Raw genomic sequence first — 21,188 nt, 5'->3', positions numbered from 1 at the left:
GGGGTGTGGGTGCGTGCATGCTCAGTGTGTCTGACTCTGTGTGACCCCATGGACTGTAGCCCACCAGGCTCCTCTCTCCATGGACTTTTCCAGGCAAGAATGACCAGACTGGATTGCCATTTCCTCCTCCAGGGGATCTTCTCCACCTCAGGGCTGAACCCTCGTCTCTTACGTCTCCTCCACTGACAGGCGGGTTCTTTACCTCTAGTGCCACTTTGATCTTCATTTAGGTTAAGGAAAATGAGATTTACGTGGCTGTACTTCCCCAGCCAGTAAACAGACCTGGGTTTTGAACTCAGATCAGTCTCCTCACTTGTAAAATGATGTGATGATCTCTAACGTTCTTTAGGGTTAATACTAAATAGACCATGTGGGCTCTGATGCAGAGTTGACGAGCATCCATCTGGCAGTTCAGACCCTCGCTGCTCTTGGACCCTTGTGAATACTGATGAGATAACGTCAATAAAAGACTGCAGTACCCAGCAGGCCTCCATGCACCTTAGTTTTCCTTTCCTTCCTCTTCTAGTTCTGAGTTCTTTGTGGTACCAAACAAACACAGTAGATGGGGGATTTCCAGTACCTGGTCTGCAGGTTTTCCTGGTTCCCATCATTTCCACTGGTTGATGAAATGAGAAAAATGACAAGAGAGTAAACTTTTCAAAATGATAAATTCATTCTATTTTTAATAGTCTGTGTCCACAATGAAATAATGATAATAGATGTTGACTTTTGTCTAGTTTTTCTAGGTGATACACAGTTTATAAATTTAGGTCCCTTAGCCTGAATTTTCCCTGAATTTTCTCTTATCCAGAAAAGCAAATGACCAGGCATTAACCATAGTTGAGCTGAGTTTTTAAAATGATCTGTCATTAAAAAAAAAAGGTTAAAAAATTTTTCCATTAGGTCACAGATTGAGACTTTCATAAATTTGAAATAAAAATAAGTGGCCAGGAGAATTAAATTAAAAACCACATATATATACAAACACAAGCTCCATTTTTTATTATTAGGTTTAGGAGACAGAAATTTCTCTGACAAGTGGTAATAAAAGTTTGTAAATACCTATCCTCAGTTTTAATACTTATTTCCTTGGGACTGGCAATAATCGGTTCATGGATCATTGGCATCACTGGGGCTTCCCTAGTGGCTCAGATGGTAAAGAATCCAACTGAAATACAGGAGATCCGAGTTTGATCCCTGGGTCAAGAAGATCCCCTTTGGCTACCCACTCCAGGATTCTTGCCTGGAAACTTATATGGACAAAGGAGCCTAGCAGGCTACACTTCATGGGGTCGCAAAGAGTTGGACGTGACTGAGGGACTGATAGTTTCACTTCACTTTATTGGAGTAGAGATGATTTACACGGTTAGTTTCTGCTGTACAACAAAGTGAATCAGTTACACATACATCCACTCTTTTTTAGATTCTATTCCCATATAAGTCATTATAAACTATTGAGTAGAGTTCACTCTGCTATACAGTAGGTCCTTATTAGTCACCAGTTTCACATAGGGTAGTGTGTATATGTCAACCCCAATCTGCCTATTTATGAGCCTGGTAACAGAGCAAGACTGACTCAAAATGTAGATGAAAAAATGCTGTATCTTATCTGTCCTACTTTGAGGGAGGGTCTGCCTAGCAATAGAGTTCTTAACCTGGGGTTCATGCATTTAGTTCAGAAAGTAGGTGAATTGGAAGGGGAAAATATTTATGCTTTTTTCTTTGCTGAAATACTGACATTTAATCTGTCAAAGTGTAAAGTCAGGCCATGAATCACCGTCGTGTGAGCAGTATCCAAGACTTTGGTTCCAAGAGAGGTCACGGTTACTTTTATATCATATATCTAAGATAATCTCAAAATACTGTCTATACTGTTTTGAAATTGTACTAACTGCTAGGTTTGTTAGTTAATATATCCTTAAAGAAGCACTTTGACTGTGTGGATCACAACAAACTGTGGAAAATTCTTAAAGACATGGGAATACCAGACCACCCGATCTGTCTCCTGAGAAATCTGTATGCAGGTCAAGAAGCAACAGTTAGAACTGGACATGAAACAACAGACTGGATCCAAATGGGGAAGGAGTACATCAAAGCTGTATATTGTCACCCTGCTTATTTAACTTATATGCAGAGTGCATCATGCGAAATGCCAGGCTGGATGAAACACAAGCTAGAATCAAGATTGCTGGGAGAAATATCAATAACCTCAGATATGCAGATGACAATACCCTTATGGCAGAAAGCAAAGAAGAACTAAAGAGCCTCTTGAGAGTGAAAGAGGAGAGTGAAAAATTTGGCTTAAAGCTCAACATTCAGAAAACTAAGATCATGCCATCCGATCCCATGGCAAATAGATGGGGAAACAATGGAAACAGTGAGAGACTTTATTTTTTTAGGCTCCAAAATCACTGCAGATGGTGACTGCAGCCATGAAATTAAAAGACGCTTGCTTCTTGGAAGAAAAGCTATGACCAACCTAGATAGCATTAAAAAGCAGAAATATTATTTTACCAACAAAGGTCCGTCTAGTCAAAGCTATGGTTTTTCCAGTAGTCATGTATGGATGTGACAGTTGGACTATAAAGAAAGCTGAGTGCTGAAGAATTGATGCTCTTGAACTGTGGTGTTGGAGAAGACTCTTGAGAGTCCCTTGGACTGCAAGGAGATCCAACCAGACCATCCTACAGGAAATCAGTCCTGAATATTCATTGGAAGGACTGATGCTGAAGCTGAAACTCTAATACTTTGGCCACCTGATGCGAAGAACTGACTCATTGGAAAAGACCCTGAAGCTGGGAAAGATTGAAGGCAGGAGGAGAAGGGAACGACAGAGGATGAGATGGTTGGGTGGCATCACTGATTCGATGGATATGAATTTGAGTAGGCTCTGGGAGTTGGTGATGGACAGGGAAGCCTGGTGTGCTGCAGTCCATGAGGTGGGAAAGAGTTGGACATGACTGAGTGAGTGAACTAAAAAAGAACATACATTATTATACTGCAATTTAAGAAGAATTTTAGTAAGTGTGACTTCCCTGGTGGCTCACAAGGTAAAGCGTCTGCCTACAATGCAGGAGACCTGGGTTCGATCCCTGGGTTGGGAAGATCCCCTGAAGAAGGAAATGGCAACCCACTCCAGTATTCTTGCCTGGAAAATCCCATGGACGGAGGAGCCTTGTTGGCTACTGTTCATGGGGTCACAAAGAGTTGGACACGACTGAGCGACTTCACTATCTATCTATCTATTAGTAACTGTAACTCAATGAAATTAGTTTCTTTGGTATCCTTATTTTGTACTTCTGTATTTTTTCTCATGCATAAAAAAATGTAATCCTAAGAGAAGTCCAGAGGAAGCATAAGATGGCCAAAGGGTCTCTTTAGCCCACGCACACACGTACACACACACACATACAGCTTTAAAAAGAGGCAGGAGAAGAAGAGAACTATTTTGTAAACATTTCAGAATCCTTTCCTTCAAACACTGATCAGTGAATGAGATTGAGGTTGCTGGGAGAGAGGGAGCTCTTCTGGGCTACCTGGATCATTTTGTTGTTGTTGTTCTCTGTCATCTACACTTTGAGTCGGTCTTGCTCTGCTAGCAGGCTCATGGAGCGTCACTGCTGCAGAGACATTCTGTGTTCCTGGGTTCAGGGTGGTCGCTTCTTGCCCCAAGGTCTTAAAGGATGTTCACCTCAGAGGAAGACCTTGATTACTAATTAACCAGCAAATCAGCCTGAGAAAAAGCTGGGCAATGATTTGCATTTGAACTCCATTAACATCAGCACCGTAACTGGTTACCAGGGCTGTGGCTGCTTTCTCTGGACTGTGCTCTGCACGGATTACCAGCCCATCCTTCAGAGAGAGGACACAGCCTCGGGGTTATGAGGTATGTTCCTAAACTGTGTGCTCACTGATGGCTACAGATGCGTGTGTACAAGTGTGTGTGGACTTGTGCTCATCTCCTTCAATCAGATGCCCTTGTTAACTGGTTAAACACAAAGATAAGCATCAATAACAAACCACAAAATTATACAAACACATATTAAACAAAACACAACTCTTTTTGTCCTTGAGGCGTGTGTGTGTGTGTGTGTGTGTGGCGATGACTGATTTAATTTTCGAGGTGAATTCTGATTCTTGAGACGAGGTGGGGGAAGTGAGGGGAAGGAGTTAGAATTTGGGAGTTAGATGAGGGCAGTTTGGGATGTTCCTTCTAAAATGACATGGAGCTGTGATTGAGAAGTGGTGTTTCAAGAATCCATCACAGTCAGCAACTTGAGAAATTTGTTTCTATCCCTTTGAGTTTGGTGCCTTTGCTGATCAAATAAAGATTGTTATGGGTAAGAGTCTAAAGGGGTGTGTGTGTGTGTGTGTGTGTGTATGTGTGTGAAGTATTGGGGTGTGTACCTGCTTTGGTATGTCGGGAGATTTCCTGTGGGGTCTGGAAGAAGGAAATGAAGGGAAAGCCTCGATGTCTGGACTGACTGTCGCGTGTCAAAATGAAACGAGTGCCTAGGGGAGTGGAAAGGTGATGGATCGTTGCTGGACCCTCTCTGACAAAATGAAGTAATAGAGAGTCCTGTCTTCACTGGTTGTTGAGTGTCTAGCTGAATACAGTGGGCATTCCTTTTCCGATGAGCCATGGAGGTGAGAAGGAAGAGTTGCGATTGGGGAAACAGAAGGGAAACCACGATCAATCCAGTGGGTCTCACTAGAAATGGCTTCCATGGGTTTTCAGTAGAGAGTCTGAATGGTGGCTTTCCTGTGTGGAAGGAGTATTCCGAACCTCTAAACTGCCTACTACTCTTTATCACAGTGTGGAACAGTCTGTGTGCATGGTAGGCAGGCAGGAAGAAGAGAGAGGGGTCTTTGTTTTGCTGTGCTGGGAAGGACCAAATGATGGGGGGACCCTTCTGTTCTGTACCCCCAACTAAGCTAGCACGTCACTGTTTCACTCACTCTTGCACAGATGCCAAAGATTTTTAGCATCAGGCAACCCTTACCAATGAATTTTGATGGGCTAATACCAATACTTTATATGTAAACTGTTCCCTGAGCATGGAATACTAAGGGCTAGATGGCCCTAGAAGAAGAGATTTTCCATGTGAAAATTTCCAAAACTGCCAAATGTGATGGACAAAATAAGCCTTTGCACACCCTGCTGCTGGGGTGAGAATAGGGTCATAGCTGTCTTCCAGAGATGATGCATTTGGGGTTCGGATGAGGAAAATGAGGCCCAGAGGGGTTCAGCAGTTTTTCCAAGGTCACACAGCTAAGTTAGGTCAAGCTTTTAGATCTTTGCACTTTGGATGTGACAAGACTTGGGAGAAAAAGACCGTTAGCTCCATTTTTCCTTCCCATTCTTTAAATATCCAGATGACAATGTATCAGGCCAATAAATTTTACCCAGGAGTTTTGAGGAATAGCCATGACTTGCTGGGGTCCTCTTTGCAAGTTATTCTCAGTCTCTGTAAAATGAACCCTTTCTTTCCCACAAGAGCTCTTGCCTCGTGTTATCAAAGAATTTTTAAAAGACTTAAATTGCCATATGCCAATCAGCTATCGGCTATACATAAAAAAATGAAAATGGATTATCTAGTTTATCTGAATTATCTAGAATTCAAGTAGCCATCTCAAGTTTGGGCCCCACCTGACTATCTATCTACTTTGCCTAAATGATTAGAGCAGTACCAGGAAAATGAGCTTTGGCAATTATTCATATAAGCGTTTTAATTTAAGAGGGAAAAAAATGACCATGGAGTCCACATGATTTATGTACAGCAATAACTTTCAGCTTTTCCAGGAGACTTTCCCTAATTAACATTGCAACCATCACCCCCATTCTCCCCCATTCCTCATTCTCCCCCCACCCAAGCCTTATTTTTCTCCAGAGCACTTATCAAAGTCCAACCTGTCGTACAGTCTCAGCTTAGAGGATAGTTGTCAGGACAAAACGAAATAATGCATGTTATGCACCTCACCCCAGGCCACACCCGTTCTAAGCACTTGTTTAATGACCCAGACACTATCTGATAAAAGCACAATCTCGCCAAAAGCTTTCTCGGGAGTGCACCGTGGGCATCATGGCATGGAACAACAGAGTAGTGGTTACAAGTTCTGGCTGCGAGCTCCAAAGGGCTGGTATTCAAACTGTGACTTTGCCCCTTATCATCTGTGTGAAATCAGGCAGGTTATATGACCTTGCTGAAGCTCAATTTCCTCATCTGAAAGTGAAGATGGTAGCAATAACTCACTGAGGGTTGTTAGGAAGATTGCATGCAACAAATTACGTAATCTTATTAGCACGTTACTCAATTGTGGGTAGTGATTTTTATCATTGTCATTGCACAGTTTATGCTTGTCACATGAAATAGAATATACAAAGATTGGCAACAGTCTGCTAAGTAGGTGTTTGTTTTTTTTAACAATTTTTCTCTTAAAAGCAGTTAAATCTATTTAAATTGCTTCCTTATTCTATTTGCCTCCTGTCATTTTTCTTTTCTTTTCTTTAATTTTTTTAAAATTTATTTTTAGTTGGAGGATAATTGCTTTACAGTTGAGTTGGTTTCTGCTGAACAGCAGCATGGATCAGCCATAAGTATACATGTTTGTCATTTTTCTTGACCTTAATTTTTCCTGAATCGTATTTCCAATTTAGGACATGGTAAGGTTTCACCACTGAGACCCCTATAATTTGGGAAGTGAGGTCAATCAGATGATGCTGATGAGGGATTTTTTCTCTTTAAGGCTTAAGGAAATATGTCTCTCCTGTAGCTAGAAACTTATTATCTTTGTTCCATAGAGCAGGTAACCATATTTAAATATATAATGCAGAAGGCCATTTTGATGAGAGGCAAACAGATTTTTTTAAAATGTATATTTTAAAAATGTATCATTTTAAAAATGATATTTTTTCAAAAGTCATATTTACTCATGTATATTAATTATCTATTGTTGCATAACAAATTGCCCCAAATTTAACAGCTTGAAGCAATAAACATTTATTATCTTACAATTCCTGTGGGTTTGGAATACTTAACTTTGCTGATTGCATCTCCATGCAGCCCAACATGTCTCTCCATCCTTGTATTTCCTGTAAATTATTAGACCTGGAGCTTTGACAGATACAGATTTGTTTTCTATAGCATGAATGGTGCATAGATGGGAACAGCATCTTCCAGCAGGACATACATAAAATCTAACAGATTCTTTTTTTGCTTTAAATGTTCACAGCCATTGGGGAGCATTTCTTCACTCCACTATTTCATTAGGAGTTGTGATGCAGTGACACTGTAATTTTATCATTCTTTGTTTACTTATTAAATGAAATATTCCTATAGAAAGAAATTTTCCCTCGTCTATCATTTGGTTTATTCAGGAACAGTTTGTAGTGGAAAGGTAGGATAAACATTTGACTTTTTATTTACTGGTTTTCAAACTAAGGAGTTTATCCCTAGAATCCTCCAAAGGGGATCAATGAGAATTTTTAGTCCAAAATCTTTATGAATTCATAGATTTAAATACGTTTCATCCATATTAGTCCACTGACGGTATTATTATTATTAATGCTCATATTGTCCCACTTAACCCAATGAGAGTCTCTTCAGGTTGGTTCCTGGTACTCTTTGGTAGCTCCCTTCTTGCTGGTTTAACATGATAACCTAAGCTCCTTTTGTACATTTCCTGCCCCAGGCTCAAATTAAACATCTCTAAGGAGTCCTTAGAGATGTTTCCTTTACATGGGAAATATTATTTAGAATAGTATTGGACTTCCCCTGTGGCTCAGTGGTAAAGAATCTGCCTGCCAATGCAAAAGACTTGGGTTTGATCCCTGGGTCAGGAAGGTTTCCCTGAAGAATGAAATGACAACCCACTCCAGTATTCTTGCCTGAAGAATCCCATGGACAGAGGAGCCTGGCGGGCTACAGTCCATGGGGTCACAAAGAGTCAGACATGACTGACTAACACTTACTTTAGAGTGAAATTACCCAACTGATAATTATAGTTGATGGGTACCTGGGCCTTTGTTATTTTACTCATTCCTCTTGTATATACATTTGAGCTTTTCCATTAAAAAAACTTCGCTGACTATATGTGAAAGAAAACTCAAATCTAAACTTGCTTCTCTTTCTTTGTAGATGGCAAGAAAGAAGCTGAAAAAGTTCACTACTTTGGAGCTCATGCTCAGTATTCTTCTGCTTGTGGTGTTTATCATCACTATTCCCATCTTCGTGCTTTCAGCCAGAGATTCCCTGGAATCACAAGGTAACAAGGAGGTCTGGAGTTATCCCTCCACATGTTGCTCTTTTCAAAGCAGAAACCTCATAAATGGCAGGGAAGTAAGTAATGCTTTCATGTTGACTGGTGTGAGCCTGTATGTGTGTGTTGGGGACCACCCAACTCAAACTGTGACAGCGCAGTTCAGCTCAGTCGCTCAGTCGTGTCTGACTCCCTGTGACCCCACGGACTGCACACCAGGCTTCCCCTGTCCATCACCAACTCCCAGAGCTTGCTCAAGCCCATGTTCATCGAGTCGGTGATGCCATCCAACCATCTCATCCTCTGTCGTCCCCTTCTCTTCCTGCCTTCAATCTTTCCCAGCATCAGTGTCTTTTCCAATGAGTCAGTTCTTTGCATCAGGTGGCCAAAGTATTGGAGCTTCAGCTTCAGCATCAGTCCTTCCAATGAACACTGAGGACTGATTTCCTATAGCATGGATCTCCTTGCAGTCCAAGGGACTCTCAAGAGTCTTCTCCAACACCACAGGTCAAGAGCATCGATTCTTCAGTGCTCAGCTTTCTTTATAGTCCAACTGTCACATCCATACATGACTACTGGAAAAACCATAGCTTTGACTAGAGGGACTTTTGTCTTTTAATCCACCACTTTTGGGGTATTTTGTTTGTTTTTTTTGAAAGTTTTTTGTTTGTTTGTTTGCTTTTGATGTGGGCCATTTTTAGTCTTTATTGAATGTGTTACAATATTGTCAGCAAAATAATGTGACAGCACAACAGGCATACATTGAGGTCTAACTCTGACACTTTTATCCCCCAGTTTAGCCTAGTACAGGATTCCACAACTGGCACTTGAAATATATTGGCCAAATTTCATTAAATAATTGTATTTTTTCACAATAATAATTAATAATACCCTTATATGAAACTCCAATACTTTAGCCACCTGATGCAAAGAACTGACTCATTGGAAAAGACCCTGAAGCTGGGAAAGATTGAAGGTAGGAGTAGAAGGGGACAACAGAGGGTAAGATGGTGGGATGGCATCACCGACTCGATTAGCTGGTGATGGGCAGGGAAGCCCGGTGTGCTGCAGTCCATGGGGTCACAAAGAGTCGGACACGACTGAGTGACTGAACTGATATAAAACATAGTCAAATAAGTATATAATCAAGTAAAGTATATTAGGCCCAAGTTTGTTCTTTAAAAAAATAACAGCAAATAGAGTTGTTTATTAAAAGTTTATCGAGCTGTATTATTTTCAAAGCAGGGCTAGATTGTGCTGAGTTATCCATGATTTTGTATCTGGGCTTCGTCTAAGAGCAGCTTCCTAGTTGGGGCAGGCAATGAGGGCCAGTATGTAGCCAGAAGAAAGACTATTCCCTCCTTCTCTTATTCTCAGCCATGCCATTTCTACTTTTGTGGGAAGCTAGATTAAATAATCTCAAAGGTTGTTAAATTCTTAAAATTCTCTGATCCTGAAGATGAAAATAAAACCTGCATGCAGAAACTGGCACAAACAAGTTCTTTTAATCCATCACTTTTGGGGTGTTTTGTTTGCCTTTTTTTTTCTAAGTTTTTTGTTTGTTAGTTTTCTTTTGATGTGGGCCATTTTTAGTCTTTACTGAATTTGTTACAATATTGCTTCTGTTTTATGTTTGGTTTTTGACCTTGAGGCATGTGGGTGGGATCTTATCTTAGCTTCTCAATTAGGGATCAAATCTGTACTCCCTGCATTGGAAAATGAAGTCTTTAAACCACTGGACCACCAGGGAAATCCCAATCCACCACTTTGAATTGGAAACCCTAGTGAAAAGAAAGCTTATTAAAAGCCTCATTGTTTTGTCCTGATATTGTTACGAACTTATTGTAGATAGCCCTAAAGAAATCTTTGATGAGCTTCCAATCTAATGGTGGAATCCAACTCCTTGCTCTTGTATGCACTTGGGGAGGCCTTGCTGGTAGAAGGAGATGGTGCAGGTGTGCATACATGCTAAGTTGCTTCAGTTGTGTCCGACTCTTTGCAACCCTGTGGACTGTAGCCCACCAGCCTTCTCTGTCCATAGGATTTCCCAGGCAAGAATACTGGAGGGGGTTGTCATGCTCTTATCCAGGTACAGGTATATATAGGGTTAAATGCAGTCAGCAAGAACAAAATGAAGCTTTATAAAGTGAATATGTACACTTCAAAGTCACAGAGTGAAGCCCAATCAGCAGTGACATCCATATAATCTGAAGTGTTGAGAGCTATGGGGGTATCAAATGCCTGTGATGTTAATTCTGTCTGATGGTCTCATTTTATGTTTGTTTTTGGGATAATCCTAGATCCTGGGACGACAGTTAGCCCAGATTCTGGGACAAGTACCACCCCTGGTTCTGCTGAGTGCCCAGTGGTAAATGACTCTGAACGGATAAACTGCATCCCTGACCAATCACCAACAAAGGTTTGAGTTACGGATCTGGTTTTCATTTAAGAGTTTATGCGATTGGATAAAGTGTTTTTTGTTTGTTTGTTTGTAGTCCCTAGAATTGTTGTTTGCATTGCAATTATTGCTGATTCAGAAAAAGTAATCCTGTATTCATGCTTAAATGACAGTGCAGCTTTAGGAAAAGAACTAGAAAATCCCCTTGGGTTGCTGGATTCAGCACATAAAAGTATAGGCTGCCCAGTTAAATTTAATTTCAGATATTTCAGAATTTTGTTTTAGTATATGTTCCAAGTAAGACTTGGGACTTACTCATACTAAAAATGTATTTGTCTTTTATCTGGTAACACTGCTTGGTTACTAGTTCTCTCTGACTCTTTCTTCTCTCCTTTGCCTGTCTCTCTCTTTTTCCTTACACATTTCCAACAGGTTATCTAGGATACAATAAAAAGTCAACCACAGGCACAAAACAGTATTTCAAATAAGGACAGTTTCCAGAGCCTTCCTTTGTGGCTCAGCTGGTAAAGAATCCACCTGCAATGCGGGACACCTGGGTTCGATCCCTGGGTTGTGAAAATCCCCTGGAGAAGGGAAATGCTACCCACTCCAGTATCCTGGCCTGGAGAATTCCAAGGTCTGTATAGTCAGTCCATGGGGTTGCAAAGAGTTGGACACGACTGAGCAACTTTCACTTTCCAGAGCCAAGTTTTGAAGGAAGAGGTAATAAATACCAGATTAAAGATAGTACAGACATCTGGGCATTTACTGTAGGGCAATGTTTCTTGATCATCAGCTGAAATCCAGCAGGATATTAGGATTATAAAGTGTATTGCACACACCATATCAGTCATATTCACGTTGGAGGCTTCTGAGTGAAGTCCACTGACGTGTAATTGTAGGTTTGTATCAGGCACGGAGAGGATGCTTGCTGCCTGTGAGTCTTGGGCATGTGGCACCCTCACATTTACCTCTGTGCTGTCCTATTGTTTGTGGGCTGGAAAAATCTGTGATGTTCTTGAGAGATACTATTTTAGTTTGTCTAAAGTTCCTAATACCAAAAAGCATTGTATTTCTATGTTTTTTTCTCATATATCTGGAGGCTAGAAGTCCAAAATCAAGATGTTGTTAGGGTTGGTTCCTTTTTTTTTTTTTTAAATAACTTTATTTATTTATTTTTGGCTGTTCTGGGTCTTTGTGGCTGTGCTCGGGCTTTCTCTAGTTGTGGCGGGGGGTGGGGCTACTCTCTAGTTGCAGGGTGCGGGCTTCTCATCGTGGTGGCTTCTCTTGTTGCAGAGCATGAGCTCTAGGGCGTGGGCTCCACTAGTTGTGGCACACAGGCTTAGTGGCCCTGTGGCACGTGGGATCTTCCTGGACCTGGGATTGAACCTGTGTCCCCTGCATTGGCAGCCAGAGTCTTAACTACTGGACCACCAGGGAAGTCTAGGGTTGGTTCCTTTTGAGAGCTCTGAGGAAGAATCTGTTTCATGCATTTGTCCTAGCTTCTGCTGATGCCACAATGCTTGGTGTTCCTTGGCTTGAAGCTACATCACTCCATTCTCTGCTTCTGTCTTCACATGGCATTCTCCAAGGGTGTATGTGTGTCTCTGTTCAAATTACTGTAGTTAGGAGAAGAGTGATTTGACAGAACCAGTCAGGAAGCTCAGAGGCCATGTTGAAGGCAAGAGAGAGCTCCAATATGGTTGTTTTTTTTGTTGAGTTGCTAAGTCATGTCCAGCTCTTTGCGATCCAATGGAGTGCAGCGTACCAGGCTTCCCTGTCCTTTCCTTCACCATCTCCTGGAGTTTGCTCAAACTTACATCTGTTGAGTCAGTGATACCATCCAGCCATCTGGTCCTCTGCTTCCCCTTTCTCCTCCTGCCTGCCAAAATCAGAAGGAATCCCAATTAGACCAGTTCATCTCACCAAGCTCTTGCACCCTTCATCTGGCATCTTATCCTGAGAAAAATGAATGCAACCCACTCTTAGATTGGTGAAGAGACATGCCTGCTTGGAGTAGGAAGAAATGAATCTGAGCAGAAAATCTGGATTCAGATTTTGGAAGAAATGAATCTGAGCAGAAAATCTGGATTCAGATTTTGGAAGACCTTGGATTTGGGGTACAGGGGTTTATTTTTTTATGTGACATAGAGCATCTAGGAGAAGCCACTGAGGGCTGAACGAAATAATAATCAGAAACTAAGAAGAGAGAGAATAAAAGATGTAGAAATAAAGGAAAAAGAAGGTAGAAGAGAGAAAGAAAAAGAAGGCACTTCAATCTGGGGCCAAATGTCAACAAGTTTAGTGTTTTAGATGATAGATTCAATAGGTAGAGGAGATAACTGAAGTAAATAAATAACAAGACTATAAAACAAAAATTTATAAGTTGTAAATAAAATACTGTGTGGATCACAAAACAGAAGAGATTATCACCAAGGAGAAGGTGGTGGTCTGGAATTAGCAGTAAGTAGGATTTTTGACAGAGATGAGAGAAAGGGAAAGTGAGTTCAGAAAAGAGGAGACAGTGACAGAAGTGACAGAAGAGGACGTGTGGGGCACACACGGGACATAGCGAGTGGTCCCGTGTGGCCAGTTACAGGATGGGCGCCAGAGAGCATGTAGTGTTCGGGACTATAAGGCAGATTGGAGCTTGCTGTAGAGGACCATCGCTGCGCTGCTTTGTCGACAGGAATGGGAAGTTGTGGTCTAGGCAGGTTGTGCCGAAGCAGGATGTTTCCAGAAAGCTGATCCACACCCGTTTACCTGCCCCTGTGATAGCGTGCTAGGAAACTACTTGCTCAGAAGCCTGCCTGGAAGACTAATGCATCTTCGGTCTGTTCACCCTCCTGCAACACCCCGTCTTGTTGCTGGCCACGTGAACGTCACATGTCACTGCTGCCTCAGGAATTGGTCTTTCGTTTTATTATAAGGCCTTTTAATAAACGCTGTGGTATCAAGATCGTAGTTCAGTAAACAACCTTTGCCTTTCTTCTATGTGTTATACCCAAGGAATTAATCTATGATCTTGGCATTCAGTCACCGGCCTGCTCCTCCTCAGCGCAGCCAGAGGGAAAGACTCTAGAAAGCACTTTCAGGGGTTGGGTTTTTCATAGACGGTATTTCTTAGGTAATCTGTTGTGTGTTTTAAGTATCCTGGGTGCTATATGCTGATCCAGGCTGTTGTTGAGAGGCTCTGATTCTATGGGTAATGATGTATATGCGTGTGTATAGATATAGATAAATAGCTACACAGATACTTAATATTAAAGTATCTATATACATATAGGTAAGTGTATTTATTGAAGGAAAGTATTAAGGCTATATGGGGGAGGGAAGTGGGAAGAAATTATGAACATGACACCAGGCTGGGCACCATGTCTTACTGCTGAGGCCATTGCTATAATGTTTTCTTACTCCTCTCACCTTCTCTCCTCTGGGGTTGAAGAATTAACAGTATAAATCTCCCTTCAGATGATTCTTTGTTGTAAATTCCATTGTTTCTTATCCCAGTAAAGGGAGGGAATCCTGTGTCCGGGACAGAATAAAGTCATCTGTCAACCACCCCCCAGTTGCTCTTGGGAGCCTTTTTAGAGAGAACAGGCTCAAAGAGCCCCTTTCATGGGTCTCAGAAGGAAAGATGGCTCAGTTATTAGTAGCTAAACCTCTAGTCCTGATCTCTAGTTCTGGACTAGCAGCTGGTTACAGGGCATCCTCACCTGGATGTCTCACAATCACGGCGCTGGAACGCACCACCTTCTCACCAAATTTGCTTTCCTGTCTCAACTGCAGATTTGTCTGGGCAGTTCTGTTATGCTTCTAGTCTATGGGGCTGGAACAGCATAACTTTTGCTTGACTCTTCCTCTCAGTGCTTTTGGTCAGTATTTCATGTATTTAAAAACATTTTTCTTAACGATATTTTCTAGAAAAAACACATCATTTCCATTCTCACTGCTGTTATACTCAAGTACTGAGTAAGACTGAGTAATCCAGGCATGAAGTCACATTTACTTCATGCCTGGATTCCTCAGTAGCCTGCAAGCATTTCTTCTGAATTCCATTTCTGCCCCTCCTGCCTATTTAATTACATGCAGGGTTGAAGCGCTGTCCTGATCACCCTACTTTCATTTCATATCTACCTAACTAGATTACCTACAGCATACATTGTGATGCATTGGGTAATATTCAAACACTTCCTTCTGTCGTCTAGGACCCTAATTACCCTTTTCTGTGCCTCTGTAGTGTCGCTTAGACCATCCTACCCATGCAGATTTTAGGGACAGCTGGAGGGTATGGCAACCCCCTCCAATATTCTTGCCTGGCACATCCCATGGACAGAGGAGCCAGGCAGGCTACAGTACATAGGGTAGCAAAGAGTCAGACATGACTGAAGCAATTTAGCTCACACCCTATACTTACCCTGAACCTCTCCATTCCGAAAGAGCGTATCACTTTCCACTTCGCTGGTGAAGCCTTTTAATCCACTATTCCAGAATTTAGTTGAACGATCCCACTGATGGCAGGGAGCAGAAATATTTAGCATAAATTCCAGATATCCAGCTTGGGAGAGATCTGGTAGGTAATAATTTTCAAATCTTTGGTTTTCAGGATTGGAATGTATTGTATAAAAAGAGATTTACATGGTTAAACCTGCAATCCCTGAGGAACCATTTAGTTAAGCTGAGAACACTTTGCAATTATGTGTTTCCTGTGGATAAGATTAATAATAATACTAATGGTAATCTTTCGATGATATTTGAGTTGTCACCCTATTTCTTATTCAGAAACTTTGTCATATTTGATAAAAAACACACTTGGTAGTTATCTACTTATTATGTCTTTTTCCAAATTCCAGTTTATCAATAAGTGTTTAATGGAGCAAGTTTTACAGTATATTAGCAAGTATATATCAGATCATTGTTAGTCTCCAACCTCAGAATTACTCTGTGTCCACACAACATTAATTAAGGGCCATTGTACTGGGAAGGGCAGTGAGCTGCAAAAGCCTGAATATAGACTTAAGTTGTCTTGAACCGATAATGTAGCCATTGGGCAGCAGCATGTTAGGTGAGCCAGGGTATTAACTTCTGATCTTGGCTGTACTTCTGAAAAACTCTGCCACTTGGTCACTAAGTCACATTTCCCTTGCAGACTGTTAAGACCTTATCAGTGACATGAGACAATGTGGGCACTGAAATTTATTCATTAACAAATGACTACTGAGCAAGTGCCAGGAGTGCTACTAAACGCTGTAGTTAACAAGATTTTAAAATAGTGCCTCTGAGGCCCTGACAGATGTTCTGTGAACTTCACTGTACTATAATTTAGGGGACTCGAGATTCTAGATCATAAGAATTGTAGACATGGCATGTTCTTTGTTGTCAGACTTCACTATGGGATAGAAAGAAGTGGTCAGGTTAACTTTCTAAACCAAACTTAAAGTGCATATTACGATATTATCTATAATTAAGGCACAATAACCTCAGGTATGCAGATGACACCATCCTTATGGCAGAAAGTGAAGAGGAACTAAAAAGCCTCTTGAAGAAAGTGAAAGAAGAGAGTGAAAAAGTTGGCTTAAAGCTCAACATTCAGAAAATGAAGATCATGGCATCCGGTCCCATCCCTTCATGGGAAATGGATGGGAAAACAGTGGAAACAGTGTCAGACTTTATTTTGGGGGGCTCCAAAATCATTGCAGATGGTGACTGCAGCCATGAAATTAAAAGACACTTACTCCTTGGAAGGAAAGTTATGACCAACCTAGATAGCACATTGAAAAGCAGAGACAATACTTTGCCAACAAAGGTCTGTCTAGTCAAGGCTATGGTTTTTCCAGTGGTCATGTATGGATGTGAGAGTTGTACTGTGAAGAAAGCTGAGCGCCGAAGAATTGATGCTTTTGAACTGTGGTGTTGGAGAAGACTTTTGAGAGTCCCTTGGACCGCAAGGAGATCCAACCAGTCCATTCTGAAGGAGATCAGCCCTGGGATTTCTTTGGAAGGAATGATGTAAAGCTGAAACTCCAGTACTTTGGCCACCTCATGCGAAGAGTTGACTCATTGGAAAAGACTGATGCTGGGAGGGATTGGGGGCAAGAGGAGAAGGGGAAAACAGAGGATGAGATGGCTGGATGGCATCACTGACTCGATGGATGTGAGTCTGAGTGAACTCCGGGAGTTGGTGATGGACAGGGAGGCCTGGCGTGCTGCGATTCATGGGGTTGAAGAGAGTCGGACATGACTGAGCGACTGAAATGGACTGAACTGAAGGCACTTTAACAAATTGAGATTAATTTCACTAACTTGTAAAATTTGCTGAACATAAAAGTGTTCAGGTAATGTCTGACTAAGTAGAAGGTGATCTGGAAGTCTTTTGTTAAGTATTTTTCAACTTGTAAAATTGCTGCCAGTATTTGAGAATGGGATACCTTTCCTCACTTTTATTGCCTTTGTGTAAAAACTTTCTGGTTCTACATTTATTCACAACATCAAGCTTTCCTGGCATTTTAGAAAAGTCTTTATTATTCATAACAACAGAGGGCAGGAGAGATACAGAAACTGAATAGTTAAAAATGTATTTATATCTGGATTTGGGATCTAGTTCATTTGAATGAATGCATCCAGTGTTTTCGGATTCCCTGTAGGTCAGTGATAAAACTGTTCTGAGAAGAGCTAGGCAGCTATGAGCCCTGCTGCTTCATACCTGCTCCACATTCCCTCCATGTTGGACCAAAAAAACCAGACTTAAATTGTTTAGGTACCCTATTTTCTTTCTTAGCGTGGTCTCTGTATTTATTCACTGCTGCCAAATGAACTACTCCAAATGCAGAACAGCAATCGCTTTGTAACATCTCCCATTTTTATGGGTCAGAGATTTGGGAAGGGTTTGGCTGGATGGTTCTTCTGTTCTGTGTGGTGTGGACTGGGATGGCTACACCAGAACACTTGCAGGCTGATGGGCTCTGGAGGGTCCAGGATGGCTTCACTCATGTCTGGCACCTTGGTGAAGATGGTTCTGAGGTTCACCTCACCTGGGCCCCACCACCTTTCCATATGGTCTCAGAGTCCTTCTCTCTCTGTCAGTAATCTCTCTAGCAGGATAGTTCAACTTCTTACACAGCAGCTTGGGGCTGCAGGAGATGGAGATAAAGCTGCCAAGCCTCTAAAGGCAAGATGAGACCTGGTGCCTATGTAGCATCATTTTTTTTACACTCTGTTGCTCGAATCAGTCAGAGGCCAGCCCAGATTCAGTCAATGGTAGACCTCATCTCCTGATGGTGCATGTGTCAGAGACATGCAGCCATTTTATCCATTCTAATTTTGATCAGAGCAGGTATTGGTAAACATAAAGCATGTGGAGAGCCACTGGACAGTATAGTAAGAACAGGATGGAGGGATGGAGGGTTAGAGGAACCAGTACCTGATATAGGATGGTTGGCAGGGCTGAATGAGCAAGGCCCACTGTGGACCCTTTCCCTCCAGCAGCAGGAGATGGCTAATTCTGACTCACTCATGCTGACTCTCATCGCACCTGGGATGTTTCCTTCTCGCCTGTTTGCGTTTGTCCTTGCAACCTTGCTTTCTATCTTTTATAAATGCTACAGTTGCTGAGGTCCTGATTTTTCAATTTAATCTTAGATCTGCTGCTTCCTAATGACCTAATGATCAACACATTCCAAGGCATATGTAGTCTTATCTTATTTTCAACTCATTCTGATTTGTACACATTTCTTGCTCACCTTATTCTAGATTCTCTTCCTTGTTTTTATTATACCTGTTGCAAATGTCTTCTGCTGTAATGAGGTGGTGTTAACCTATTTTATGCTGTCTTAATGATCAGATGTTTTATATTTTAGTGTAATCAAGCTCAATCTCAAGGAACAATTCCAGGAACACTAAAAGCAAAAAAGGAAAAAAATTTATAACTTTAAAAGAAAACAGAAGATCTAATATAATAATTAACTTATTTAGTATAAATTTATTTCTACAAATTTTCTTGGATTTTAATTACACAATATTATGTCAGAAAATAATGACGTCTTAGCTTCATCCTTTTTGTTTTACAGTTTTAAAAAAATTAATTAATTTATATTTCTTTTTAAAACATATATATTTTTAATTTAAATTTATTTATTTTAATTAGAGGCTAATTACTTTACAATATTGTATTGGTTTTGCCATACATCAACATGAATCCACCACAGGTGTACACGTGTAAAACATTTATTTTTAATTGAAGGATAATTGCTTGACAATATTGTTGTTGGTTTCTGCCATACATCAACACGAATAAACCATAGATATAGATATGTCCTCTCCCTTTTGAACCTCCCTCCCACTTCCCACCCCATCCCACCCCTCTCTGTTGTCACAAAGCCCCAGTTTGAATTCCCTGAGTCATACAGCAAATTTTATTTTCTTATTAGTCTTGTAGTGTTAGGACCTCCTATACATATTTAATTATAATAAGTCATAGATATGGGTCATCTACCTTTTTTTCTGATTTTAAAGGGAATGTTTCTAACATTTCACATTTAGTGAGATGCTTATTATAAGTTTTAGGTAGATACCCATTATCCAACTAAGAAATTTACTTTTATTCTCAGTTTGCCAAGAATTTTATCTTGAATAGCTGATCAATTTAAAGGGTTGTATTGTGCACTTCCTTTAATAAGTTATGACAAATTATACAGTGGGTTTCCTGCTGCTGCTGCTGCTGCTAAGTCGCTTCAGTCGTGTCCGACTCTGTGTGACCCCATAGACAGCAGCCCACCAGGCTCCGCCATCCCTGGGATTCTCCAGGCAAGAACCCTGGAGTGGGTTGCCATTTCCTTCTCCAGTGCATGAAAGTGAAAAGTGAAAGTGAAGTCGCTCAGTTGTGTCTGACTCTTCGTGACCCCATGGACGGCAGCCCACCAGGCTCCTCCGCCCATGGGATTTTCCAGGCAAGAGTACTGGAGTGGGGTGCCAGTGGGTTACCTAGTATTAAACAATTCTTGTGTTTCTGGGAGAAACACCACCTGCTCTTTATTTAATATGTGGCTGATTTATTTTGTTAAAGCTATGTGCTATTTTAGGTTTTTACATTCATGGATAAGACTAGATTCTAGGTTTCCTTTTTCTTTCAAGTTTGACTATGATGCTAAATACTTGCTTTTTTGTTTCTTTTCCTCTCTCTAAATGTTAAGAAGGATTGAAGGGTGGAGGAGAAAGGCTCAGGTGGAGCAGAGCTCAACAAACAGTGTCTTCAGCGTCTGGTTTCTCACCATCTCTGAGTTCAACCCAGTGTCTCCCTCTGTCTTAGTGTAGGAGCCTGTATGTATCTATTAAGCAAAAAGCAAAGTAGCTTTACTTTTTTGTCTACTTTATCTATCAATTACTGAGGGAGTTCTTTAAAACTAGTCCATGATATAATTAATATCTTTTTCGGGTTTACGTTTTGATTCTTTAAATTTTTTTTCCTGAGTCTTTATTATCAGGTGCATATCAGATTTGAGATGTCATATCTTCCTGGTGAGCTTTCATCTTCATATACTGACTCTGTGTCTCCCTAATAATGAATATTTACTTAAAGTCTACTTGTCAGCTATTACTATAGTTGTTCTAGTCTTTGGTTCAGAGAAGGCAATGGCACCCCACTCCAGTACTCTTGCCTGGAAAATCCCATGGATGGAGGACCCTGGTAGGCTGCCGTCCATGGGGTCTCGAAGAGTCAGACACAACTGAGCGACTTCACTTTCACTTTTCACTTTCACGCATTGGAGAAGGAAATGGCAACCCACTCCAGTGTTCTTGCCTGGAGAATCCCAGGGACGGGGGAGCCTGATGGGCTGCTGTCTATGGGGTCACACAGAGTCGGACACGACTGAAGTGACTTAGCAGCAGTCTTTGGTTAGTATTCTTCTCACATAGCTGTTTCCCCCATTTTCTGTGCTTTTTTAAGCTTAAATTTTGGGTGTGCTGTCTATAAGCAACTTCAGCTGAATGTATTTCTGTAAATGTAATCAGATCATCTTTGTTTTCTAAATTAATTAAGCCATATAGTAATTGACCTGAAAAAGTACAGTCTCATTTCGTGTTTTCCACTTGTTCTTTTTTTCATGTACTGCTCCCCACTCACCTTCACTCCTGTATACATGTTTTCTTTCCTTATTTTTTGCATTAAGAATTTTTTCCCCTTAGCACTGTATTGAAAATGCTACACCCTATATTATTTTGGCAGCTTCTCTTAAATTTTAATCCTTAGGTTTGACTTCAAGGGGTGTTTTGTGTCTTGGGTTTAGGTGTGATTCTTTTTCTGTGCCTTTGATCCTGTTCATGTTGTGTTTTTCATAGCTTTTCTCTGCAACTCACTTCCGATATTTCGCATACTCTTTAATCTCTTGTCTGTGTCCCTGGGCTCTGCTTCTTCCCACACTGCTTCTCATCACTGCTTAGCTCAGCTGCAGGGCCTGGGGTTTCCAGGCAGCCAGCACTTCTCCCGCTGCCTGGGCCACTCTTTGATCTTTGCCCTTTCCAGTTCAATGAAGAG

General features: G+C 41.2%; 1 protein-coding gene across 2 annotated transcripts in view; it reads left to right on the top strand.

The window, feature by feature from the left end:
* Nucleotides 1–21,188, top strand: part of MGAM (maltase-glucoamylase) — a 96,661-nt gene that overhangs the window by 3,255 nt on the left and 72,218 nt on the right. The window contains exons 1-3 of one of the 2 annotated variants that reach the window (XM_027538807.1): nt 3,797–3,886; nt 8,139–8,265; nt 10,560–10,678. In XM_027538807.1, coding sequence (XP_027394608.1) covers nt 8,139–8,265; nt 10,560–10,678 — 246 coding nt within the window. In that variant the 5' untranslated portion in view covers nt 3,797–3,886. Of the gene's footprint in view, nt 1–3,796; nt 3,887–8,138; nt 8,266–10,559; nt 10,679–21,188 lie in introns of those variants that run through there. The other variant, XM_027538805.1, reaches the window with a different exon arrangement.

Source organism: Bos indicus x Bos taurus, chromosome 4 (assembly GCF_003369695.1).
Source record: "Bos indicus x Bos taurus breed Angus x Brahman F1 hybrid chromosome 4, Bos_hybrid_MaternalHap_v2.0, whole genome shotgun sequence".
Taxonomy (NCBI): Eukaryota; Metazoa; Chordata; class Mammalia; order Artiodactyla; family Bovidae; genus Bos; species Bos indicus x Bos taurus.
This window is presented reverse-complemented; position numbering and strand designations above follow the sequence as displayed.